Here is a 27,463-nt window from a genome sequence, read left to right as displayed (position 1 = left end):
TGTTTCATGTACATACCTCCCTTGCCAACAACCACACTTCATTGAGTCATTTCATCAAACACTTGGCGAGCAACATCAATATCAAAGTAATTGATCACCGAACTGGTTCGATCCAAGTTCGATTCAAGCTAGGTTTGATATGAGTCAAGTCGAGCTGGGGCCTGCTCGAACTCATTTTCGAGCTAAAAAATTCAGCTCAACGCGGCTCGAACTCAACTTCGAACTGAGTCGAATCGAGCTTTTTCGAGTCGAGTCGAGTGAGCTAACCGAGCCAGCTCGGTTTGTATAGGGATTGAATGCGCACCATTAAAAACTTCTTGGAAGCTGCAAATGTTTTGGATCAAGCTAATATTTGTGTTTTCCATTCATACCACATGATATTGTGAAAAGGTTAGATGGAAGATAAACATCATGATGGCTCCTACAAAGGTTTCAATGGTTTGCGCTGCCATCACCATTGCTTCTTATGGTGCGGTGGTCCACTTGAGCCTTGGATCTGCCTCATTTTTGGGTGGGTGAAAATGATGGATGGTATGGATAAAACCACAAATCATGGTGGACCCACAAAGTCTACCGGATTTAGTAAAACCCCATTTTGATTTTATTTTATTTTATTTTTCTTGCTTAATATGTAAGCTAATCAGGCAAGGACATCCATCTCATACTTGGATAGTTGGATATCTCCTCTTGGGACTTAAAAAGAAAATATTTGATACTCTGGCGAATCGCGTATTCATGCATATGCACTTTAAAAATGCAAATGGGTAAACATGTAAATCAAAATAAACTGAAGTGATGCCTTAATTGGACTATTGGTAAGCATCCAATCAGATGGCTAAATCAAATGGAAGTCGAGAATCAGACAGCATTCGACCAACAAAATACATGGGTCCTGATATTTGGACGTTGAATTGCTACATGTCTAACTGACAAAGGCATGTGACTGGCTTATTACTCCACCACTAGCTCTTTATGCCTTTAGAGCATGAATGGGGGCATGGCCATGAGAATGAATGGCTCCTGTGGACGGTGCTTGTGCTAAATACCAATGGACTTATAGACTACGTGGTGACCCGAAGTTTGGTCACGTGGGTGGATATCTTGCTAAAGTCTTTCGCATAAAGTTCCTGCACTCGAAACCTAGGTGGCACCCACCGTGATGTTTGTGAGAAATTCACCCATTTATCCGTTTTTTGAGCTTATTTTAGGACATGGATAAAAATGAGCCTGATCCAATACTCAAGTGGGCCGAAAATGTGAGGACTGAATGTCCACGGATAAAATATTTGTAGGGCCACAGAAGTTTTGAATCAGGATAATATTTGTGTTTTCAGTTCATCCTAGTGAGAATGACATTATGAATGGCATTGATGGCATGTAAACATCACTGTTGACCCCGCTCACTTTTGAGCTCAAGTCCTAAAATGATATCACAAAACAAATGTATTAGGTAGATTTCTCACAAACATCAATGTGGCCCCAACTAGGTTTCTAGCCCAGAAACTTCCTGTGAAAAGCTTTGCAGGAAATCATCCTTCATTGGGCTAGACAAAACATGCTTGAAACTTGTCAGGGGAGTTTGTACTCAGCTAATACCATCTCTGATAGTACCACGCTGGCCCAAATAATTAGGCTATGTCCCAACACCACCAAGCTAAGTGGTTTTAGGGTCACCCTATCTGTGTCCCTAATTTCCGAGAGGAGGATACTGGCCACCTTATGGATTAGTGGACGCTGATGGTACGGTGACCGTGACGCCTCTCGCCTCTATGATGAACTGGCATGGTGGGATTAGATTGGATTAGGCCACGTGCCTGTTAAAGAAAGGTATATAGTTTGGTATGATAACTTCCAAACATATTTTGGGTCGGCTCATCTTTGATAACAGCATGTGGCTCACTGAGATGTTTGCGAGAAATCCACTTTGTCCATTAATTTTGAGAGCTCATTTTAGGAAATGTGACAAAAAATGAGGTGGATCCAAAACTCAAGTAGACCACACAAAAGGAAAAATGGGGGAAAGAAATTCCTATCGTTAAAACCTTCTTGAGCTCCACCTTGAGGTTTATATGCTATCCAAACCATTTATACATATATACAGAGAGAGGAATACTCATCTGCGCGCTGGTTCTTTTTAAAAACTCATCAAACGTGATTTGAATGCAAAATCTGAACGATCCACGTGATGCAACATCTCATAAAACCTTAATGGCCTAACTTTTACCTTGATCCAAAAACTTTAGTGGGCCATGGAAAAAGAAAATAGTATCATCTCTTGATTTGCATATCTCATTTTTATGGCCCACTAGAGTTTCGGATCCAGGTGAAAATTGGTTCCCATGGGTCTCATGGGGTGCCACATCACATGGACTGCTTAGATTTTGGGTCCATGACATGTGTGCAAAAGTGCACGTGTTCAGTGATCCGAGTTAAAGGCTCGTCAAGCTTCAAAAGTTCAAAGGAGCTTGAGCGTAGGAACTGCAACATGTTTTATGAGCATATCGGACAACTATTTATTCGACCACAGGGGAGACCCCCTTTTCTCTAGTCTTTGGTGCGAAGGCAATCCCCTTAGGGTGAATTGAGCTATTCAACCCAGAGGAAAACGATGCACAGATGTTGTTAAATCTCGACCTGGTTAAAGAACTCAGGGATAAAGCACAAATGAGAGTCGTTGCCTATCAACATAGAGTTGCTCAATATTAAAACTTAAGGGTTAAAGTGTGAAGATTCAGAGCAGGGGACTTGATGCTCCGAGAGATCTTTTAGAGTATCAAGGAGCCTAGCTCAAGAGCCTTAGGATCAAGCTGGAAAGGACCCTACAAGGTGATCGGTATATTTCGACCAGGAACATATCGGTTGGAGGACATGCATGGGCGAGCCTTGCCCATCCATGGAATGCCGAGTACCTAAAGCTCTACCATCAGTGATCCAATGAATTTTACAAAGACACCTTGGCATACTAAGTCAACAATGCACCTCAGGTCCCTACTACTTGTAAACCTCCCTCTATGAATAAAAGAAAAATATTTTTTTGACTATGATCTACTGACCCTAAGGGATTGACACAGATAAAGATATGCAAGCTGCAGTATACATCTTAAACACAAGGCAACACAAAAGTTTCGAGAAAAAAATTCATTTTTATTAATAAGAGAAAATGTTACAGGGCTATTGCCTACAGAGAAAATATTAAAATACAATATAGTGGAAGCCTAAGTTTGCGAGGGCTATGCGGTCTTGGGAGTGGTAGCTTCAGGGACTTCAATAGTATCATTGTCTAGATAACACAAGTCAAGCTCGGGGTATTGGTGTTGAATCTCCTCCCAACAATTATGGAAGCCAGTGCTGAACATCTCCTTCGGCTCTGTCGTGTGCCCCTTAGAGGCCTTGTAACCCTCCACAGTAGCCACTTCTCTCGCGGGAATCTCGACTTCGACCCCCTGCCACCCTATCCTTGGCCTCCCCGGAAAGCGCATCCGCCTTAACAACTCTAATTTCCACCTCAGCTAGGCGGGCCTCTGCCATGTTGGCATGTGCCTCTAGCTCGGCGACCTTGGCCAACAGGTCGACCTTTTCGCGCTCTCTGTTTGTGATTCGTCCAAGGGTTGGACCATGCTTGACAATTAATGGGTGACCCCTCATATCTCACAATTGCTATCGTATCTTTTTCGAGTCTTATTTCGAGCGCCGTCTTTTCTACTCCCGTCCTCATCATTAAACGACAAACCTAGGTTCAACTGGAAGTTTTTATTTTTTATTTTTTAAAGAAAAGATCAGGTTACTTGCAGTTTGAAATTCAATTTATGTGCTTTCATAATAGTTTAGACTCCTACTACTCCTAAGCTTGTGCATGATGAGCTCGAAAGTTGAGGGGGCAACTGTTATGGAAAAAATCGAACTGGTCTACCATATGGAAAGATAAACCAACCATATGACATGTATATCACTGTACACCATCATTCTATTGGGCACATGGCCCACTAATGATGATCAGCACCGTCTAAACATTGTCCATCACCATCCAAACATTGTCCATATTAATCAACGATTAAAAATCATTGGTTCATCATTCAGACATGATCTTGTGATTGCAGTCCATCCGACACTTGGAATTTCATCATTTTCAGGCAAAGCATATATTTCAGTGGGCTTATCACAACCATAGTGTCAAAAATTATATATCTCACTGATTAAGGATATTAAAGTTGATTTAGTAATTAAATTCAAACCTCTGTAAATATATCATGCATATATATATATATATATATATATATATATATATATATATATATATATGAATTAAATTTGATTCACACTCCAGATGCCAAACACACTGGGAGGATTGCCAATCAGGGGGTTTCCAATCCTAGGGTTCCAAATCTAGGGGTTCCAAATCCACGCTCCCAAACAAGCCCTAACTCACCGATTGGATGATTATGATTGCAAAAGTTATTTAAGAGAGAAGAGCATTCAAATATGGCCCCACATGATAGATGGTCCACGTAAATAATTAGACCTCTCTAGCTACTAATATGATGCTTGAGCTCATCCAAGAAATCAAATCATGGATGTTATGCCGGCGTATGCAAAGCAATTGTTGTTGGTGCATTTCGATGGGCTATGGCGGTTGTAAACAACGTAATTTATTCATTAAAAAGCCATGAAGAGCTTTTAAAATTTCTTTTGGTTAAAGGGTCGGGAGTCATTCATCTTTATCCTTTATTTTAATCTCCTTGACTAGATCACCAAAGTAACTGTAGCTGTTGAGATTTAAAACACATAAATGCCATTGATTGGGTGGGCCGGCCCAACATGAGATCATGTCCGATGACACTATTTTCCAGTTTGATTTGACTTGTATGTCTTCCATGCAACTTTCAAATAACTTCTACATGCACGTGTATTATCCATCACACTTTCCAGAGTACCGTGAGGCTTTCTAAAAAATATCAATTTCACTAATATAATCTTTGAATAGAAATATATGACTTTCTTATAACAAATGAATAAAAAATCAAGTTAAAATACTTTGTTAAATCAGAAAAAATACTAAAAAAGGAAAAGAAATACTTTTATAAGAAAGCTAATTGCATCCTGTCCTGCCTGGGTATAACCTGTCTAGGCAAGGCTCCATGGGGCCCACCATAATGTATGGGTTTTATCCATGATGCCTATCCATACATTTTCTCATATTATTTTAGTGTGTGAACTAAAAGTAGGGGGGGTGTACATCGAGTCGAGATGGCCTCGGCTTGGCCACTAGCTGACCTTGGCTTGAACTCGCTCCTCAAGCCTAATTGGCCAGCTCGGCTCGGTTGGTTAGCAATTCGGGCCAGTTTGAGCCGAGTTCGAGCCAAGATTGAGCCGAGTTCACTTGTGTAGCATTTCCACAAACACCTGGACTGCACGTTCAAAATCCCACTGTATGTGAAACGGTGGCAATGATTTTACAAGTATTTTATCAAACACCTTCTAAGGAACATAAAAACCAATAAAAGAAGGATATTTGTTTCGTGTGCATACCTTCCTTGCCAACAGCCACACTTCATTGAGTCATTTCATCAAACACTTAGTGAGCAACATCAATATCAAAGTAACTGAGTCACTAAACTGGTTCGATCCAAGTTTGATTCGAGCTAGGTTCGATCTGAGTCAAGTCGAGCTGGGGCCCGCTCGAACTCATTTTCGAGCTAAAAAAATCAGCTCGACTCGGCTTGAACTCAACTTCGAACGGAGTCGAATCGAGTTTTTTCGAGTCGAGCCAAGTGAGCTAACCGAGCTAGCTCGGTTTGTGTAGGGATTGAATGCACGCCATTAAAAACTTCTTGGAAGCTGCAAAAGTTTTGGATCAAGCTGATATCATGAAAAGGTTAGATGGAAGATAAACATCATGATGGCTCCTACGAAGGTTTCAATGGTTTGCGCCCCTATCACCATTGCTTCTTATGGTGCGGTGGTCCACTTGAGCCTTGTATTTGCCTCGTTTTTGGGTGGGTGAAAATGATGGATGGTATGGATAAAACCCACACATCATGGTGGACCCCAAAAAGTCTACCTGATTTAGTAAAACCCCATTTTGATTTTTTTTTTTCCTTGCTGAATATGTAAGCTAATCAGGCAACGACATCCATCTCATACCTGGATAGTTGGATATCTCCTCTTGGGACTTAAAAAGAAAATATTTGATACTCTGGCGAATCGCGTATTCATGCATATGCACTTTAAAAATGCAAATGGGTAAACCTGTAAATCAAAATAAACTGAAGTGATGCCTTAATTGGACTATTGGTAGGCATCCAATCAGATGGCTAAATCGAATGGAAGTCGAGAATCAGACGGCATTCGACCAACAAAATACATGGGTCCTGATATTTGGACGGTTTGATTTGAATTGCTACATGTCTAACTGACAAAGGCATGTGACTGGCTTATTACTCCACCACTAGCTCTTTATGCCTTTAGAGCATGAATGGCGGCATGGCCATTAGAATGAATGGCTCCTGTGGATGGTGCTTGTGCTAAATACCAATGGACTTATAGACTACGTGGTGACCCGAAGTTTGGTGACGTGGGTGGATATCCTGCTAAAGGCTTTCGCATAAAGTTTCTGCACTTGAAACCTAGGTCGGGCCCACCATGATGTTTGTGAGAAATTCACCCATTTATCCGTTTTTTGAGCTTTTTTTAGGACGTGGATAAAATTAAGCCTGATCCAATACTCAATTGGGCCGAAAATGTGAGGATTGAACGTCCACAGCTAAAATATTTGTGAGGCCACGGAAGTTTTGAATCAGGATAATATTTGTATTTTCAATTCATCCTACTAAGAATGACGTTATGAATGGCATTGATGGCATGTAAACATCACTGTTGACCCCGCTCACTTTTGAGCTCAAATCTTAAAATGATATCACAAAACAAATGTACAGGGTAGATTTCTCACAAACATCAATGTAGCCCCACCTAGGTTTCTAGCCTAGAAACTTCCTGTGAAAAGCTTTGCAGGGAATCATCCTTCATTGGGCTAGACAAAACATGTTTGAAACTTGTCGGGGGAGTTTGTACTCAGCTAATGCCATCTCTGATAGTACCACGCTGGCCCAAATAATTAAGCTATGTCCCAACACCACTAAGCTAAGTGGTTTTAGGGTCACCCTATAATCTGTGTCCCTTATTTATGAGAGGAGGATACTGGCCACCTTATGGATTAGTGGACGCAGATGGTCAGTGACCGTGACGCCTCTCGCCTCTATGATGAACTGGCGCGGTGGGATTAGATTGGATTAGGCCACGTGCCTGTTAAAGAAAGGTATATAGTTTGGTATGATAACTTCCAAACATATTTTGGGTTGGCTCATCTTTGATAACAACATGTGGCCCACCGAGATGTTTGTGAGAAATCCACTTTGTCCATTAATTTTGAGAGCTCATTTTAGGAAATGTGACAAAAAATGAGGTGGATCAAAAACTCAAGTAGATCACACAAAAGGAAAAATTGGGGAGAGAAATTCCTATGGTTAAAACCTTCTTGAGCTCCACCTTGAGGTTTATATGCTATCCAAACCATTTATACATATATACAGAGAGAGGAATACTAAGCTGCGCACTGGTTCTTTTTTATAACTCATCAAACATTTGAGTCCAAAATCTGAACAATCCACGTGATGCAACATCTCATGAAACCTCAATGGCCTAACTTTTACCTTGATCCAAAAACTTTAGTGGGCCATGGAAAAAGAAAATAGTATCATCTCTTGATTTGCATATCTCATTTTTATGGCCCACTAGAGTTTTGGATCCAGGTGAAAATTGGTCCCTATGGGTCTCATGGGGTGCCACATCACATGGACCGCTTAGATTTTGGGTCCATGACATGTGCGCAAAAGTGCACATGTGTTCAGTGATTCGAGTTAAAGGCTCGTCAAGCTTCAAAAATTCAAAGGAGCTTCGGCGTATGAACTACAACATGTTTTATGAGCATATCAGACAACTATTTATTCGACCATAGGGGAGACCCCCTTTTCTCTAGTCTTCGGTGCGAAGGCAATAGTCGCAATGGAAATTGGAATCCCCTTAGGGTGAATTGTGCTATTCAACCCAGAGGAAAACAATGCACAGATGTTGTTGAATCTCGACCTGGTTGAAGAACTCGGGGATAAAGCACAAATGAGAGTCGTTGCCTATCAACATAGAGTTGCTCAATATTAAAACTTGAGGGTTAAAGTGTGAAGATTCAGAGCAGGGGACTTAATACTCCGAGAGATCTTTTAGAGTATTAAGGAGCCTGGCTCAAGAGCCTTAGGACCGAGCTGGAAAGGGCCCTACAAGGTGATTGGTATATTTCAACCAGGAACATATCAGTTGGAGGACATGCATGGGCAAGCCTTGCCCATCCATGGAATGCCGAGTACCTAAAGCTCTACTATCAGTGATCCAATGAATTTTACAAAGACACCTTGGCATACGAAGTTAACAATGCACCTCAGGTCCCTGCTACTCGTAAACCTCCCTCTATGAATAAAAAAAATATTTTTTTAACTATGATCTACTGACCCTAAGGGACTGACACAAATAAAGATATGCAAGCTACGCTATACATCATAAACACAAGGCAACACAAAAGTTCCGAGAAAAAAAATTCAATTTTATTAATAAGAGAAAATGTTACAGGGCTATTGCCTACAGAGAAAATATCAAAATACAATATAGTGGAAGCCTAAGTTTGCGAGGGCTATTCGGTCTTGGGAGTGGCAGCTTCAGAGACTTCATTAGTATCATTGTCCAGATAACCCAAGTCAAGCTCGGGGTATTGGTGTTGAATCTCCTCCCAACAATTATGGAAGCTAGTGCTGAACATCTCCTCCGGCTCTATCATGTGCCCCTTAGAGGCCTTGTAACCCTCCACAGTAGCCGCTTCTCTCGTGAGAATCTCGACTTCGACCCCCTGCCACCCTATCCTTGGCCTCCCCGAAAAGCGCATCCGCCTCAACAACTCTAATTTCCACCTCAGCTAGGCGTGCCTCTGCCTTGTTGGCCTGTGCCTTTAGCTCGGTGACCTCGGCCAATAGGACGACCTTTTCGCACTCTTTGTTTGTGATTCGTCTAAGGGTTGGACGATGCATGACAATTAATGGGCGCCCCCTCATATCTCACAATTGCTATCGTATCTTTTTTGAGTCTTATTTTGAGCGTTGTCTTTTCTACTCCCATCCTCATCATTAAACGACAAACCTAGGTTCAACTTGAAGTTTTTATTTTTTATTTTTTAAACAAAAGATCGGGTTACTTGTAGTTTGCAATTCAATTTAAGTGCTTCCATAATAGTTTGGACTCCTACTACTCCTAAGCTTGTGCATGATGAGCTCGAAATTTAAGGGGGCAACTGTTATGGGAAAAATCGAACTGGTCTGCCATATGGAAAGATAAACCAACCATATGAAGAGCAATAGAGCGAGTTGTCCAAGACAACAAAGCATAGAACTCAAGGAGCTCGGAAGATATTGTTAATAAACCTCCCGATAGAGAGATCGCTCTCGAGCCGAGCTCCTCGAAGACAAAGTTAAGGTGCAAAGGGCCCTTCCCATAGTTGAGTAAGTCGACCGCAGTCAAGATGAAGTGAACATCCCACCTCAAATTAAGGGATCAAATCCAACGCGGCCAAAGATCATGCCAACTAAGGCGAGCTCGACGATAGATCTTGAGGGAGATCCCCATCCAAATAGGGACCCTCTATCAAATCTAACGAATCCCACTAGGATATGCAGGTCTCGACATGGCGTAAAGATCCTATAAGTACACCCACTACAATTGACGGGAGGTAAGGAACAAAAATCCTAGCTCAAGTCATGCTTCTACTTTTAGTCTGCCCGCCTGACTCGGGCATCAGAGGGTCCCAGACGCAATATGCTCCTCTGTTATCCTTTACATATTGTTTGTGCAGGTATACATGCATCTACAAGTGACTACACCTGCCCATATATAGGGAATTGTACTATGTGGTCAAGTGCATGTAACCTTAAAATATAGTGGAGTTGTATCCAGTTTTCCATTATTGGATAATATTTTTTAAAAAATATACTATATATATGCCGGCTATGTAAATAAAGGCAAAAACCGATGGAACTAGCGTCACCTATTTTTTATTAGGCAAGTTCTCATTATGTGTGATATCCACACCTTCTATCCTTTTAGAGATATCATTTCTGGTCATGAGCCCAAAAATGAGGAAGATCCAAAGCTCAAATGAATCACACCACAGAGGGCAATGGGGGCAATGATGCCCACCGTTGAAAACTTACTAGGGCCCACCATGATGTTTTTTTGTCGCCCAACTTGTTCATACTCTGACACAAACCTAAATGAAAGGAAAAAACAAAAATAAGCTTGATCCAAAACTTTTGTGGCCCCTATGAAATTTTCAATGTTTTCAATGGTATACATTCAATTCCTATTGTTTTTCTGTGTTGTGGTCCACTTAAGCTTTGGATCTACCTTATGTTTGGGCTAATGCCATAAAATAATCTCGCCAAATAGATGAACAGTGTGAATATAACGCTTACATCATGGCGGGCCCATGAGGGCAACACAACAACACCAAGGTCAGTTGCATGTGGCAGACAGACGCGGATTGCCTTAAACGCCTTTAGCAGTAAGTGTTGTATTTTTTAAAATAAAAATAAATTTCAAAAATAAAAGTTATTTTTAGAAAGTAAATAAATATATTAATTATTTAACCTTTTTCATAAATAGTGTGTATAACCAGTCGGTAAGAGAAAGGGTTTTTGCTTATGCAACCAGGTTTCAAATCTCATCGAGGACGGTTCACGCGCGTGCACTTGCGTACCATCGCAAGGAGCAAAAAGAGTCTTAGTCTTTTTGGCACACGGTTCAAACTCTTTGGGCCATATTACCCTGCTATTTTATTACATTTTTTATTGATTGAGAGTAATTGTGACATGATTGTACATGTGACACCTATGTCACGTGTCACTTATGTGGATACAGTTTTTCCTGTTAGATAATTGCTCCTGTTTGAATGGGTACAAAAATAACAGTCATAGGACAGAGAATCATATCCTTTCATGGAAGACAATTATTTGCTGTGAATGAGTATGAATTTCTTGAAGAAACACTTTAGCACCTCTTTAGAAAGAAATCCATAACCTTTCAATTGATATAAATCCTGGATACTATAATCCAGAAGTGGATACTCTTATCCTTAAGATTATGTCATCTTCTATGCAATTACTCTCGATCTGATCTCTTGCTGAGTTTTTTCTGAATGTCTTAAGGCATATCAGTGTCAAAACTAGAGATCTGTTCAATACTTAAATGTGCAAATTTTCGTGTTAAAAATCGGATTGAGAGTTCATTGTATCCTGAAGACAATTTGCAGATTTTCTTCATTTGCAATTGCTAGAACTTCCAGAAAAAATGTAGCAAATCTGTCTTGAAAAATTGACTATTCGAGTTGAGCATAGAACTCGATAGATCTGATCGTTTCGTTATCGTTTTCTTCTATCCTCCGTTGTATCTTACATTTCTAACAATAAGTTCATATGTTGGGAACTAAGTAGGACTAAATCCACCATCTCCATCCTTTTTACAACATTGTTTTAGATTATGCAACAAAAAATGAGCTAGATCCAAGACTCAGGTGAGCCATACAAGAGGAAACAACAAGGATTGAACAACCACAGTTGAAACATTCATACCTCCTAGAAAAATTTGTATCAGGTTAAGTTTTTTATGTTTTTGGTTTATCCCAATAGAAATGACTTTATAAACGGTTCGGAACATCAAGTTTGAGCCCATGAAGATTTTAATGGTAGGCATTTTAATTTTTTCCCACCATTCCCCCGTGTGCTCCACTTGAGTGTTAGATCAAGGTCATTTTTTTTTCCTCATCTCTTAAAACGAGCTTGAAGAATGAATGAACAGGTCAGTTTCTCACAAGCATCATGATGGGCCCCATCTAAGTTCTCGAGTTCTACGAAAAGCTTAATGGGAAATATACGGGCCCACGAGGCATTCCGTTTCAATGGTAGGAGCAGATTAGATGCAGCTCTCTTTGTCGGCCAACTTAATCCATTTAATTTATATCCATGCCATCCATCCATTTCTCAATATCATTTTATGCCATGTGTTAAAAAAAGAAGAAGACTCAAATCTCAGGTGGACCATTAGGGTGTATTTTAATTTCTACATGCCTTCTGCAATTTGAGAATCTTAACCTGAGTCCTGCGAGTCCCACATGCACTTTACACGCAACTACACGTGCGAGGATATGGCTATATCTTCCATGCTCCGACTCGTTGGCCCTACCGAACCATAGGACAAGACAAGCATGCATATCCACCCGTTCATCCATTCTGTCAGCTCTTCTTCAGACATTAGTCCGAACATGATGGAAATCCAAAATTTAAGGGGACAGGATTAAGTGAGACCCGGATCCACCCAGGTGGGTGGGACCCTGACTGTGTCATGGACTGTGATGTATGTGACTAAATCCACACCGTCCATCTGAATTGAAAGCTCATTTTAGGGCATGATCCAAAAAATTAAGCAAGGGTATTAAGTGAGACCCGGATCCACCCAGGTGGGTGGGACCTTGACTGTGTTATGGACTATGATGTATGTGACTAAATCCATGCCGTCCATCCATACTGAAAGCCCGTTTTAGGGCATGATCTAAAAAATGAAGCAGTTCCAAATTCCAAATGGACCATACTACAAGAAACAGTGGTGATTAATCATTAAAAACTTCACGTGGGCCACAAAATATTTGGTTCTATATGATATTTGTGTGGTCTCTTCATCCATCAGTTCTTGTAGTATGGCCCACTTTAGTTTTGGTCCTCCCCACGCTTAGACCCCGCTTCAGGGATCCTGTGGAGCAATCATAATATATGTGTCTCACATCTCCATCTATCCGTTTCCGATATCAGTTTAGAGAAGTGGATTTTATGCAGAAGGCTTTGCGAGAGGCCTACCATGATATTTGTAAGAATTCCACTTTGTTCATTCATTTTGCGATCCTAAAATGTTTTGTGTTTTCACTTTATCCTAACAGGAAACACCTGAACAGTTTGGATGGCATATATCCATATAAACATCAACGTGGCCGGGAAGGTTTTAATGATAGAAATTTCTTTCCTCGATTTTCTCTCTCATGTGACTCACTTGAGTTTTGGATCTACCTCAGTTTTTATCACGTCTTAAAATGAGCTTGAAAAATAGATGGACAAAGTGGATTTCTCACAGACATCTCACCGGGATCCAGCCAATATCCTTGTGCAGGAACTTCCTACTAAAGGCTCTCTAAAGAAATTAGCACATTGCAAGAGCCCAAAATTTTAACACATCGAAATTTCAATTGGACTTCTTACGAAATGGTGGTGATTAAATGACTACCATTAAAACCTTATTGGTGGTTAGTGGTGATTAAATGACTACCATTAAAACCTTATTGGTGGTTAGTGATGTTGGAAATTATACAGATTAATGTACTTTTGTATAATATGGAAACCGAAAAGTGTAAAATTAATCAGAAATCAGGATAGGCTGAAGCACGTCTGAAACGCTGTCCTTAAAGCGTTATTTGCCCCTACTCAAGTGAATTGAGTATGCTGGTAGGTTACAGGTAAATAGCTTCTAGGATTCAACAAACACGAAGGCCTACTAAATGGAACTCAATTACACACTTTCTGTCAGTATTACAGTATAAAGGAAAAAATCCCAAAGAAGAAGAAAAGAAGAGAAAAAGAGTTTTGACTTCTGCACAGGTCAGTTCAAATCTTTAGCCACTGGTTCAATTGAACCGTTCTAGACCACACCGATGCTCTGTTCTTCAAGCTAAGGTTTAAGCCTTGCTATGTTGTTAGAAACACTATAATATATGAGTAGAGAGGGGCTGTCTGTCTCAGTTCGTATAGGTTTGCTGGAGTGACTTGAGATGGTTTGGAAACCCATCCAGGTTCTCCTTTTATAGGCTATGGTGGCTAAGGGGTTATGGTCCAGAGATTTAAATTCCATTAAGCCATTTTTTGCTATTGGAAAACTAGCCGTTTTATGGCCGTTTTCTGACTGTTGTGCATGGACTATTAAGCTGCTGCATGCTGACTGTTGTGAAACAACAGCTGGCCGTTTTCTAGCTGTTGGGCTAGCCATGCAGCAGTTACAGCTGGACCCTGCACTAATGGCTCAGCTGTTACAGTTTCTGCTACAACAACTCTTTTCAATCCCTCTATTTACACTGAGAGATTTCTCTCTTAGTCCTTTAGTTTCTCTGCTAACCAGCCACCCGCCATAGCCACTTAGTCGCACCGCGACTCGCACACGTCTCGCTCCGGTTCGCTCAAGGTCGCGAAGGAGCGACCCTCTGCGACACGATGCGGACGTGCGAAGTGCGCCACTAGCGCCTCTACAGCCACACCGCCACACTGCCTCACATGCCCACGCCCTCGCACCGAGGCCGAGCCCGAGTCCGAGACCGTGCCGGAGCCCGAGCACGCGCGCGCAAGGTCCATAGTCCACGGACTAGGTAAGTAAATATTATAATACTCTACTTCCTTCATATAAATCACAGGTTTTTCTCTTCTCTTTTCCATGTGGGACTATTCCAAAAACCCGTAGAAAAGTGTTTTTCAAAAAACAGCTTTTTATATTATATTATATTTTATTATTAAAATATTTTTATTAAAATCAATATTTTTGCAACAAGTGAGATGTTTATTTGCCATTTAACTTGTTTATATGGTCACAAAAATTTAGATGTAAGATCACACAAATATGATCCAAAACTTTTAGCCCTCAAGAAACTTTTAACAACCAATCACTGCTGCTTCCCATGATGGGGCCACCTGACATTTGGATTTGCTACATTTTTGGGCTCATGGCCATAATAATATAGAGAAATAGATAGATATCATGGATATAAGACACATACATTATGGTGGGCCCCACAGTGAGAATCCACCAACGCGACATCCCTGTATTTGGGTTCATGTCCTTGATTAGTTGATGAAACGGACTGGCACGAATATCGAGTGGGCAAATAGAGCTTTGGGTTTATACGGATTTTCTTGCCCTCGGTGCTAAGTATGGGCATTGTGTTTGTGAGAAATCTATCTCGTCCATCCGTTTTTTAGGTCCATTCTAAGGCATGTGGCAAAAAAAAAGAAGAAAAGAGGTGTATCCAAAACTTAAGCGGGCCGCATGAGAAGAGAATTTGGGAAAATAAGTTCCTACCATTAAAACTTTCCTAGACGCCACCTTGATGTTTATATGCTATCCAAATATCTTATGATGTCATTAACTTTTGTAGCCGTACTAATTATCTGCCATTGGTCATTGAATCCCCGTTGTTTTCTCTACTGTTGCCTATTTGAGTTTTTTATCTATCTTATTTTTTGTCGGGCTCGAATAATCATGGGCATAGTAGATTTCACACAAACATCATAACGGGTCCCTAACTATGTAGAGCCTACCTTGATATATTTGATATACATCCATGCTGTCCATATGCTTTTTTATCATATTTTAGGATGTGATCTAAAACCTTAAGAAGATCCAAATCTAAGGTGGACCATACCACTGGAAACATTGATGTACGACCATTAATTTTTTTATGGGCCAAGTTTTAGATCAATCTAATTTTTGTATTTGTCTTTCATTCATATCTTTTAGACGTTATCGGCATATTGGAATTCAAATAAGCATTATGAAAACTTTAATAGGATCTTTAGAATTTTTAATGGCGAGGCACTCAATCAGCACTGTTTCCTTCAGTGTGGTCCACTTGAGATTTGGATCTGCATAATATTTGGGACCATGTCATAAAATGGTTCAAAGAAATGGATGTACGGCATGGATGTGCAAAATATCATCAAGGTGGGCCTCACGTTGAGGATAACACCCAATCTACTTCTTAGGGGGAGCAGGAAGCCAAATGCGTACTAAGTAACTCAATGCTCTTTAGTGTGTATGAGTGAACATTTTGGGACCACAGTGATGTATGTGTCTCCATTATGTTTGTATGTTTTAATAATTGATTTTAATACATAATCACAAATTTAAAGCATATCCAAAACTCAAATAGACCACTTCACATGAAATGATTGAATTGGGTGCACATGCCATTGAAAATTTTCGAGGGTCATAGAATTTTTAAATCAAGCTAATATTTATCTTTTCCCTTTGTCCATGTTGGCATGAACTCATGAACAAGTTGGATGATAAATAAATATCAATGTGGGGTCTATGAAGCTTTCAACGGTAGAAATCATTTCCCCCTTTGTTTCTCGTGCCATGATCTACTTGAGATCTAAATATGGTTTAATTTTGGGTTCATGCCATAAAATGATATAGAAATACAGATGGATGACATGGATAATATATATAGATTGGGTGAGCCACATTGAGTTTACTCATCACGCCTTCAACGGGCAATCCACTTTCGAGGGATAGCCACCTAGTCTAACCCGAGTTACAATTTGTTGGGACTCACGGAAGCACATTGAGAGGAATAGAACAAGATAATCCCCATCACACAAACATTTCCAACGAAGAAGGTAATCCGAATTTATGTGGAAAAATCCTTTCGAAAAACACCATGCCACAAAGTTATAATGCACAATGAGTAACGAAATTACAAGATATGAAAACTTTACTGATCAAAGCTTTAAGAAGAAAAGTTTAAGTTTTTTTCCCTTCAAAATCATTCTTAAACCCTTAAGCATGTTTAAAGAACGCTAACCATTATCCTGATCCCGATTACACTCAATATATATATTATCGCAATCAAAATGGAAAATTAATTGTGCACTTTCGCAATTCTGCGCGCATTCAATGTTACGTTCGATGGCATCAACATACATCGAGAACCAATCGACAACATCGAAGAATCCTCAATACCATCAAGTATCAATTGCAAATTATTCAACAATCAATATAGATTTTAAAAATTTTCTTAATGGGATTGAGCATTTGTTGGCAACGACATCTGCTAGAGGATGGGCTCTGTTATAAAAAGATTTAAGATACTAGGCAACAACATTGACTTTGATGATTGCATAGCCGATAGCGAGGTCACTATTGTATGGTGCTCTCTTGGCCTCACAATGTTGTGCATTTGATCAATGCCTTCCATGCATTTTGGATGGTTATTTTAATGTGTTCAAAAAAAGAAAGAAGATCCAAATCTAGGCAAACCATGTTCCAGAAAAAAGTAGTAATGGAACATTCATCGTTAAAAAATCTTAAGCCCATGTTATGTTCATTTGCCATCTCACGTATCGATGAGGCAAGTCCATTGTTCACATGGGAACGCCAACTCCAACACGGACGCGGATTTCCAGCAAAGCATTTGCACCCAGTTGCTGCGGGGATGCTTAGTGGTGCCCACCGCGATTTTTGTGAGAAATCCACGCCATTCATCCATTTTGAGAGATCACTTTAAGACACTAAAAAATAAGGCGATTCAAAAATCAAGTGCGCCGTACAAGAGGATGTACGTGTTGTGGGAATGACGTTATAAACAGTCCTGGTGGGAATGTTTTCCCTCTCCTGCGGTCCACTTTAGTTTTGGATCCATCTCAGTTTTAGCCGCATGTACTAGAAGGAGATCTCAAAACGGATGGACGGTGTGGATTTCTAACAAACAACACGGTGGGCCCCACCTAGCATCTCAGCGCAGGGAATCCGCGTCCCGGTAGCGATATGCTAAACACGTGTTGCGTTTGCATACGTGCCTGCGGGTTAATAAAGGTTCGTGTGGAGGGTGGAAAGCTTTCGTAGCTCGCATCTCGAACGCTCGTCTTTCTTCACGCCAACCCTAACCCTACTTTCCTCTCTCTCGACGCCAACCCTAAACCTAGTTTCGCCCTCCCCCCGCCCTCTCTCTCTCTCTCTCTCTCTCTCTCTCTCTCTCTCTCTCAGGCGATATGGGTTCGAAATCGAACGATTCGAAGACGGGCGAAGGAGCGAGCCCAGGGTCATTTTTTTTTCCTTGAATCTTCTGTTTTCTATATGTATGATCTTGTATATTCTGATTTATTTTACTGTTGCAGGAAGATTTTCATCGGAGGTCTTGCAAAAGATACGAGCATGGGTTAGTTTCAGCTGATGCTGTTGCATATCTAGGGTTCCTAATAGCATATTTATTTCCTGCTTTTATTTCGTTTCCTTTGGTTGATTGGGTCAGATTATGGGTTTCCCTTTTAATTTGGGGTTTTTTTTTTTTTTTTTTTTCTTTTCTGATTTCCTTTCTAGGGTTTGAATCCCTTTTCTTCTCCATTTTTTTATCTGGTTTTGTTGATGTGGTAGGTGTGGTGGAGTTATGGTTCGGTGTTGAGCTTTTAATTTATCTGGTTTTAATTTTGTTTTTGCATCGTTGATCTTGCTTCATTTCTAGGGTCCCACATGACGCCGTCCGTCATACATGCTAGCACACGTTACCCATCATCAGGTGGGCCACCCCACGGGGATCGAGATGGAAGGGGAACGCATACCCTTGCTTTGTGAGTGTGCCACCGTGTTGTGTATAAAAGATCCAGGCCATTCAGACCAGTCATCTGGTCTGGATGAAGGGTTAGGCTGAAAACCACACTGTTTTGAGATTCATGTGGGATGCTGTGTAAATCAAGTGCGGGTGTCCCCTCCCATATTGTTTCCTGTGTTGTGGACCACTTGTTTGTTGGATCAGTCTGGTTTTTAGCGCCGGGGGTAATATAGAGTGACAGATCTGATATACATGGCCTTTATGCACATCAAGGGCCATGCATCTGTCTGGTACCACCCGAGCGCACCCCTTAAAGAAATGGGCTAACCTTTTCAACTTTTCCATTCTTTTTATTAGAAGAAAACTGTGGCCCACCTGATCATTAGACCAGTATAATTTTCCAGCTGTGGCATCGGTGGCATGGTGGGTCACCGGCGACTGATGGCTTGGATCTAATAGCCATGTTGCATGTTGGCATACATGACATTGGCTAGATGGGCATCCTTATGTACATGTGTTGGATCGTTTAGCAGACCTCTGCCCTTTATGTTTTTTGTGTATCGTCAGTGTTGGGAATATTTTGATCAGTTGACATGATGCTGTAGTCCAAGATGGGCCTAAACCATATCGTGTGGAAGCCCAATCAATCTTCCTTTGTTATTTTTGTGTAACCCATTTCATCATGATGGATCCCTACTGGAGGGTCAGACTTTGCTTTTCAATGATCTTAGGCAATTCGGACTACTATCGAGCACGTTACGACCATACCATGATCTGTGTATTTCTTAGGTTATGAGATGTCCTTGGTGTGTGACAGGTCCATTAAGTGACTAATGATGACATAGAATCATTCAAAATTCTAGACACCGGTAGAGAAGTTATAAAAGTGGCGTAGAGAAGTTATAAAAGTGGCGTGGCATAGGTAGTATGTATATTAACGTTATTTGCCGGTTGAATTCATTCAATCAAGGTGTTTTAGAGGTCCAGTTTGTAAAAAAAGAGTCCAAAATACCAGTTACCACTGTTTCACTCAAAAGTCTTGGTGCTTTTTCGAAAGGCTCATTTCAGCTTGTTTATGGGTCAAACTATGTCTAGTAAGTGAATGCCTCTCCATACCAAATTTCACTAAATGGTCATTATTGCCTAATTTCAAATACATTAACTTCTAGACACATCCTTGGTTCTTTTGTTATATCATTATTTGGGAAGTTCTAGAAGATCTTGGTTGCATGAGAAGTTTGACACAAATTTTGAATCTCTTTTGGTGTGTAGTAGGTCTATAAGGTTCTTGAAAGCTACGGTTTGTAGGTTGCTTTATGAGTCCTGCGGACTTAAAAGTTAGGATCTTATTGTTACACAGTTAAGAAATTGGGTTTATAACTTTCATGTATATTTAAACCTTTAAAAAAAATATTAATAAGAGTTTATGCTTAGAGAGAGTGTTTCCCCTTCTGGGTGTGTGATCTGTCCATTCTGATATGGACATTCCTAATTCACTTTTTGTGGTTCTCCATTCTTCTTTCTATTTCCTGCTACACTTATTGGTATTCAAGTGGTTCCTTGTGTGTTGCATGGTCAATACTTCTACCTGATATAGAGGGACCGTCCAAATATCCAACATTAGAGTCCAAATTGTTCCAAATGGATTGGTAAGGGTTTCTGCAGTCTATCCAATGGCTGATAACAGTTGAAGTGGAAGAACTGAGCTTACTAAGGTGATGATCATAAGGTTTTGGGGAATGATATATGGTGAAAGAGTCTATTTATGTCTTATTTAATGTAATGAAGAACCTTAGCATTGGTCGAGCAATTGGCCAGAGTGATAAAGGTGGTGATGTTTGTGGTACTGATGAGCCAGTTGTACGCTATGAACTTCATTGACTTGTTGTGGTGATTTTCGTGGTGAGCCAATTGTCACGTTGCGATGACATGGCCTTACCATGTCCACTGTGTTGTGTCATCAAGCGACCAATTTAGGAAGCGATGGCATGGCATGACATTGGAGGAAAACCTAGGTTTAGCATGGCAAGACTGAAGTGCAAATGATATGTTGATTTGTTCATGGAGACATCAATAGGCGACTCATTTGTTTTTTTGATTTTGATTTTTTTATTTTTAAAATCAATAGGCGACTCATGTCACGAGCACACGTGTGGCACACGTGGGAGATTTGGACGAGGCATCAAGTGTGCTGATCTGCTGATCAATTGAGCCACTATTGAATAAGCAAGCAGATGGTTAGAAAAATTATAGCTGATAATCTTTGTTCATCATGTATGTGTGGTCCTCCGATGAATGGATTGACTTGACCTTTGGGCAGCCCATATTCAGGATTCGTGCATTATTCAATCCCTCATGTGGAGAAATGTTGCCTCTTACACCTCTGCTTGCATGATTTGCTCTAGTATATCTGTGGAAAAAAGTATGCACAAAACACAAATTTGATGCACATGATGAGCATGCCATGAGAGATGAGAAAATTTACTGGGTAGGAAGAGTGGACCAATGTTCTATGTTCTTGCTACCCTACTAGTAACTTTTTTTTTGATGAATTAGTAAGAAACGAGGGTTGCCCTTCCATGTATGTGTCTTAGTACAAAATTATGATGGTTTGATGTTGATTTTTTTGCTTTCTAATTTCTTTTAGTAGTTGACTGGGTCAATGGAAAAAATTATTTTACATGCAACCTAGATGATTTCCAAATATCTTTAACTAAGAGGGAGGGAAAGTAGGTAGTTATTGAATTACAAAAAGAAGCATGAAAAGAGAAAAAATAGGAGGAGATAGCAAAGGAGAAGGCTGCCAGATCAGTATCCCATGTTGAAAGCTCTTGCAGGACAATGGGTCATCTAGGGACCTGTGTTTGGGGTGGTGATTGTGATGGGGAGAAAAGTGCAAGTGCTATGGTGAATTGCTAGAGGATTGCATGAGATGTCAAGTGTAAACGTGTAGTGGACACGTGGGAGATCTCAACCGTTCATTAGGTGGGTTACATCATTAAAATTCCTAGGCATTAAAATTGGGTTGGTCCATTGATCAAGCCCATTGTTAAGAAAATGTGAAGCTATAGCTGAAGTTATGACTGGCAGTCAATATTCATCTTACATTTAGCCCTGCATTCAATGGACCATCTTGACCTTTTGGGTTAATTCATGTTCAAGGTATTCCTAGTGTTAAATCCCTGTCAAATCCCTCACACATGCATTTCTATGAACTTATTACACTTTTCATTCTCTCCTTACATTGAAAGCTCTGGTATTTTTGTCTAAAAAGTTCTCAACAAACAGTGTTTTAGATGCCGCCCACTGTGGCATGCGAGATAAGAGAAGTGACCGGTCAAAAATATTAAGATGAATAGTATAATAAAAGAAAACTAGAGTCCTTTGTTGACATGGGATGCTAACATTGCCACTCTCTCTTTTGCTCCATCTTATTTTTATTTCTCTTTTTACGATTTTTTTCCTCTTGTAATTCAATAACTGCTCACTTACTCCACCTCTTAATTAATGACGTATAGAAGACATATGAATGCATGTAAATTGATTCTTTTTGGTGGTCTGGTGGACTACTCAAAGAAATTAATTCTACTTATCTAGCACACAGATGCGTGTAAGTTGAGTCCTATTTGGATAGGGGATCAATTTTTGGATATGGAGAAGGGATGCCATTAGTATCTCCTCATTGAAGTCCTGTTTCAAGTCATTTATTTAGGGGATATGGCATGTTTCTGCTTCTCTTTCTCCCCAGAGAGCGCAGTAGGTAAGACTCTCGATCATCTTAAGTCGATGTGGCTTTTTCTCTTCACTCGATTCATCATTTATTCCTACGTTGTAGGGTGGTGAATTCTCTTTGGGAATCGGGGGCTGTTTTTTAATTTTGTTCGGGTTAGTTGAGCCGCATAATGAGAAACTTGGTGACCTCTTTAATTTTTTGCTTTTTGGAATTGGGTTTGGCCATTTGAGGAGAGACATGAGTTGCTGGGGCGGATCCTTCATTCGTGCTTTCTTGGGAGGTTTGGAAGGGAGGGAATAAATGATTTTTCAATGAGGTGTCATTTTAAGAGCACATGCTGGTGAGAAAATGAAAGTGGCATAATTCAGTGTGCAATGTCCTCCCCATTGTTGGGGATGCACTTACTTGGGATTTGATTAGGGATAGGTTGTTACTGGCTAAAAGCAAACCCTCTAGGGTCAATCTGATCAGGGTGACTGAAGTTGAATTTCTTTGGTCCCCTTCAAGGTGTCGATAGATTAGTTAAATGGATAATCAGTTACTCGCCCCTATCACCACACACATCAGCTACATTTTCCCCAACACGTGTCCCATCCTAATATGAATGTTCGTTATATCGTGTGTCACCCTGGTTATTAATGTTTTCACAAGCTGGGGCCTCATTGTTTGTTTGTACCATAGTGGAGACCTACATGATCATATGCCCTAACCTTGGTCCCCTGATTCCCTTAACGCTAGAGGCTGGAGCTGTTCCACTTGGTGGAATTGCTTAATGTATGCGTGAGTTGATCGACTCGTTCTACGAGTGTGAGGATCAATTAGTTTACTTGGGCAAACCTTTCGTGTGTCATCCCCTTCGAAGCCATTAGGACATCATGTAGAGTTGAAAATATCCAAAGATGACCTGCTCTATCACCAAAAAGGCGCAACCTGGTTATCAAATCAATTAGATCTCAACTATTGAATCGCAAAAAAACTGAATTAGTATACAATCAGAAGGAATATTAGAGTAATGTGGGAGAATAACTTTATTGATATTCTAACTTCTCTTACAATACTTGAAAAAACTCACACCAACCTCTCTTTTACAGACCCTAATGACAATTGCTATGAATCTTTAATGAAAATCCTGCAATTATTAGATTGATTTGAAATCAACCTTAAATAATTTTAAATCAATTTATAATTTATTTAAGATAATATAAATCTCATCGATAAAGATTTGGCCTAAAATAGCAAAAAGGAATATGCAAATACTATCAAAATCTTTCATATTTTCCACATCAACCCTCCTATTTTCTACAAATGGCAAATGTGATCTCTGACGTATAGGCCCCAAACTTTGCAACAGTTTGCTGTGGATGTGGGCCTACCTCATCCAGCCAATCCAACCAATGTCCTTGAAACGGATGGTTGGAAAACCAAAATGCTCATCTGCCATCAATAGGAAGACCCATTGAATGGATGTCTAAGATCGTCAAAATTTGTTTTGTTTATGTATCATGGGCTGGCCAAAGCAGCAGCTATTCAATGAGCCCCATCCATGTGTTGGTTAGGCGGCGTGCTTGGCAGTTGCTATGATATTTGAGTGTTGGATGCTCTATATTTCAAGTATTTGGGATTACTTGTTTTAGTTATTATTCTTGGATGATACAATATTGAACACACACACACACACACCCACACACACACACAGAGCACATCACAGCGACTTAGTAACATGTTTCGGCTGTTGCAATTCACCAGTCCATCCGTTGGGGGGTGGGGGGGTGTCAATGTTCCAATTATAGTACTTCAGTCTGCTCAATCTTCACGATCAAGCTGACCCCAAATAGTGGAGAAGGCTATGATCCTGATGATGGTGATATCAACAATAATACCTCTGTTTTTTTTTTTTTTTGGGTAGTTTTTCAAGTTCTGATTGGTTTTTTCCATTTTTGTATTGTCATGAAATCAGCTACATTCACAAAGCATTTTGGCAAATATGGAGAAATAACGGATTCCGTGATAATGAAAGATCGTTATACGGGGCAGCCAAGAGGGTTTGGGTTCATAACTTATGCAGATCCCTCTGTTGTTGACAAAGTGATCGAGGAAACCCATGTTATCAATGGTAAACAAGTAAGTATGTGGTAATAGCTTTCTTTTCTACTATAAGTTTCTATCAAGTTTTTTGGGAACCTCGGGTGATAATGCAGCACCTTTTGAAAATCATTAGTCATGTTGCTTATTCCTCTTATTTTTAATGTGAAAGATGCTGAGGAACTTTTTGAGGAAGGTTTACTTCCTATTTATAGCCCCTGCCAAACTTTACAAAATTCCAATTACTTACCTTTTGAATGTTTTTGGGGCTGACAGGTTGAAATCAAAAGGACTATCCCGAAAGGGTCTGTACAATCGAAGGATTTCAAAACAAAGAAGATCTTTGTTGGCGGGATTCCTTCTACGGTCACGGAAGGTATTCAATGCACTTCATAAGTTTGATCTGTGAGTTCAACTTTTTGCATGATTTGGGATCTGATAGTTTGTTCTATTTCTTCATATCTTCATTTGAACATTGAAATGATTAGATGAGTTCAAGAATTTCTTCTCCAAGTATGGGAAAGTGGTGGATCACCAGATAATTCGCGACCATGCGACCAGTCGTTCCCGAGGCTTTGGTTTTATAATCTTTGACAGTGAAGAAGTTGTAGATGAAATGTTAACCAAGGGCAATATGCTTGACCTTGCTGGTACTCAGGTGAGTTCATTGCAGCCTTTGCCCAAACAGCCAGTATATCTAGTGGTTTGGGTTTTGACAATAACACACGTGGTTTTTATTATTAATGATATTTTTCAATGGTTTCTGCATACTATCTTATTTGTCAATTGCACTTCATGAGTCCTTATTTTAGGTAAAAGGTTATTGCAGATCTGCAGGTATTACAAAGCCGAGTCTCTCATAATAGCTTACAGATGGTAGGATGTAGGTTAATGTTCTTGCTTTGTTGTAGGTGGAGATCAAGAAGGCTGAACCAAAGAAACCCTCAAACCCACCTCCATCGTCCTTTGGTAGCGACTATAGGGCACGTCCTTTCAGTGATGGTCTTGGTGGATTTGGCGACTCATTTGGTGGTTTTGGGGGTGGCAGCGGCGGCTTTGGCCCTGCTTCCTATAGGACACCAGGAGGTCTCAGTGCTAGGCTCGGAGGTTATGGCGGGTATGATGATGGAGGTTTTGGCGGTGGATATGGAGGTTTTGGTGGAAGCGGCTTGGGGGGTTACAGAGGAGAATCTTCCCTAGGCTACTCCAGTCGCCTTGGATCATATGGTGGAGGATTTGGCAGTAGTTATAGCGGAGGAGGGGGTTTAGGCGGCTATAGCCGAGGCGGCGAAGGCTATGGGGGATATGGAGGTAGTTATGAGTCTGGCCCAGGTGCCGGCTATGGTGGAGGTGGGTTGTTTGGAAATAGGGGAGGCTATAGTGGGGGTGGCCGATACCATCCGTATGCAAGGTAGAGAGAGAAAGGAGGCAAGTCTGTTGCAGGATAAAGTGGTTAAGCTTTCTTCTAGGTGACGGCCGATGGGTTTTTCTAGCTCCGTGGGATCTTACATCTCTCTCTCTCTCTCTCTCTCTATCTATCTATCTATAGACATGCGGTCCGTGTATGCTAGACGAGTCTATTGAAAGGGGAGTTCAGGGAGTTCTGGTAGGTTTTCTGATCTCGATCAGATTTCTTTTCATTCCTTGTACTGTCTACCCAACTGAACTAGATTATTTCTATTCTGTGTTTGCTGTATTTGCTAGTTATTAGAGATGTTAGATTTCCTTTTATTTTAGCTTACTTTGTAGACTTCTAGTATCTAGATTCAGTGCCTACTTAAATTCCCTTAGACTTGATCTCAGATAGAAATTTTGGCTAGATTTGGTATGGATTGTTTACTCTTCTGCTTTAGTAGTAGTGAATCAGTCTGGGAGTGGGAACTGATTTGTTTAGTTAGTATCTGTTGGTAATCTTTCTTTTCTTTTTTAAAACGGGCTAGGCTGCTAAACCAGTTCTCCACTTCTTAAATGGCTGTGGCTTCCCCACCATGTATATGGTGTGCATGTAAGTCAATCTGTCCTGCCTGGTCCCCCAAATTCTGATGGAGTATATCTCAAAAATTGAAATGGTTGATTAATCTGAACCATTTGATATTTGGTTGTTAAATATGGGCCATTCAGTATTGCTCTTCACTTGTCCTTTGAACGGTCATGAGTCAGGACATGCTCCATTGTCATTTATGGGTCCCATGAATTGGACAGTCTGCATTGACTTGTACACGTTTGCTGTGTATGGTGGATGAGTAACCAACATTCAGGGCTTGTTTGGTTGGAGTTCCACCGTAATGTGGTGTGGTCCACTGTAAATAGGTAATGATTATCACTACCACAGTACGAAGTAAAGCGTGGTCCACTGTAAATAGGTAACGATTATCACTACCACAGTATGAAGTAAAGCCGAATGTAATACCAATACCTCTCTCATAGCTTTAATTTTTTGATAGTTATCTAATGTACTGAGGTGATTAGATACATGTGGATATTACTTGCCTAATATGTGTTATATCCACACCGTTCATCCATTTTTCAATATCATTTTAGGGTATGACCCCAAATATCAGCTTCATCCAACACTTCTGTGGGCAGCAGGAAGTTTTTAGTGGCAGGTGTTCAATCCCGACTGCTGTGGTGTGGTCAATTTCTTTTTTGGATGCGGTTTAATTTTTTCTTTTTCCAAACAATGATCTCGCAAAATGAATAGACTGTGTGGATATAACACATCACGTTGGGTGCCACGCAACTCTGCCCTGTCAATGCACCTCTGTCCATCCAAGATGGATTTCTATGATTTGACAGCTTCGATTGTATGACTAATGATGTGAGTTTTATGGAAAGTCCACCATCCAAACACGCTGTCAAGAAATGGTTGGAAATGCAGATAGTAGTCTAGCCCTCAGGTTATATTCTGGGATGCTTATTCTTTGTGATCTAGTGGTTATAGGGATGGATATATAATCAATGGTGTTGACTGTGCTATGATACCAGGATCTAGTATTAAGGAGTTGTACTTTGCTATCTGGGTTTTGGGTCTGAAACGTTGGCTTGCATGCCCAAAGAGAACTGAAATGGAAAGAAAGTTCAGAAATGTTGGTTCGTATGTGGTTTTTAATGAATACCAAACCTCCTTTTAGCTTGGTTCTAAATAG

The 27,463-nt window shown here is 40.4% G+C and overlaps 1 protein-coding gene across 1 annotated transcript; it reads left to right on the top strand.

The window, feature by feature from the left end:
- Positions 1 to 17,838: 17,838 nt before the first annotated feature.
- LOC131255881 (heterogeneous nuclear ribonucleoprotein 1) lies at positions 17,839 to 26,107 on the top strand. Its single transcript, XM_058256800.1, has 6 exons — positions 17,839 to 17,995; positions 18,072 to 18,112; positions 24,193 to 24,356; positions 24,594 to 24,693; positions 24,806 to 24,975; positions 25,229 to 26,107. Exons 1-6 carry the CDS (start codon positions 17,946 to 17,948, stop codon positions 25,730 to 25,732), a joined length of 1,029 nt encoding a protein of 342 aa, XP_058112783.1. The 5' UTR covers positions 17,839 to 17,945; the 3' UTR covers positions 25,733 to 26,107.
- Positions 26,108 to 27,463: the final 1,356 nt, after the last annotated feature.

This window comes from Magnolia sinica, chromosome 9, assembly GCF_029962835.1.
Source record: "Magnolia sinica isolate HGM2019 chromosome 9, MsV1, whole genome shotgun sequence".
In the NCBI taxonomy this organism is placed as follows: domain Eukaryota; kingdom Viridiplantae; phylum Streptophyta; class Magnoliopsida; order Magnoliales; family Magnoliaceae; genus Magnolia; species Magnolia sinica.
The sequence above is the reverse complement of the archived record's forward strand: the minus strand, read 5'-3'. Positions and strand labels throughout refer to the sequence as shown.

Bases quoted from the DNA above. Each gene is read 5' to 3' on its own strand.
- LOC131255881 (XM_058256800.1), top strand. From the start codon at position 17,946: ATGGGTTCGAAATCGAACGATTCGAAGACGGGCGAAGGAGCGAGCCCA. The intron at 18,113-24,192 runs GTTAGTTTCAGC...TCATGAAATCAG, and splicing joins TGCAAAAGATACGAGCATGG to CTACATTCACAAAGCATTTT. The intron at 24,357-24,593 runs GTAAGTATGTGG...TGGGGCTGACAG, and splicing joins ATGTTATCAATGGTAAACAA to GTTGAAATCAAAAGGACTAT.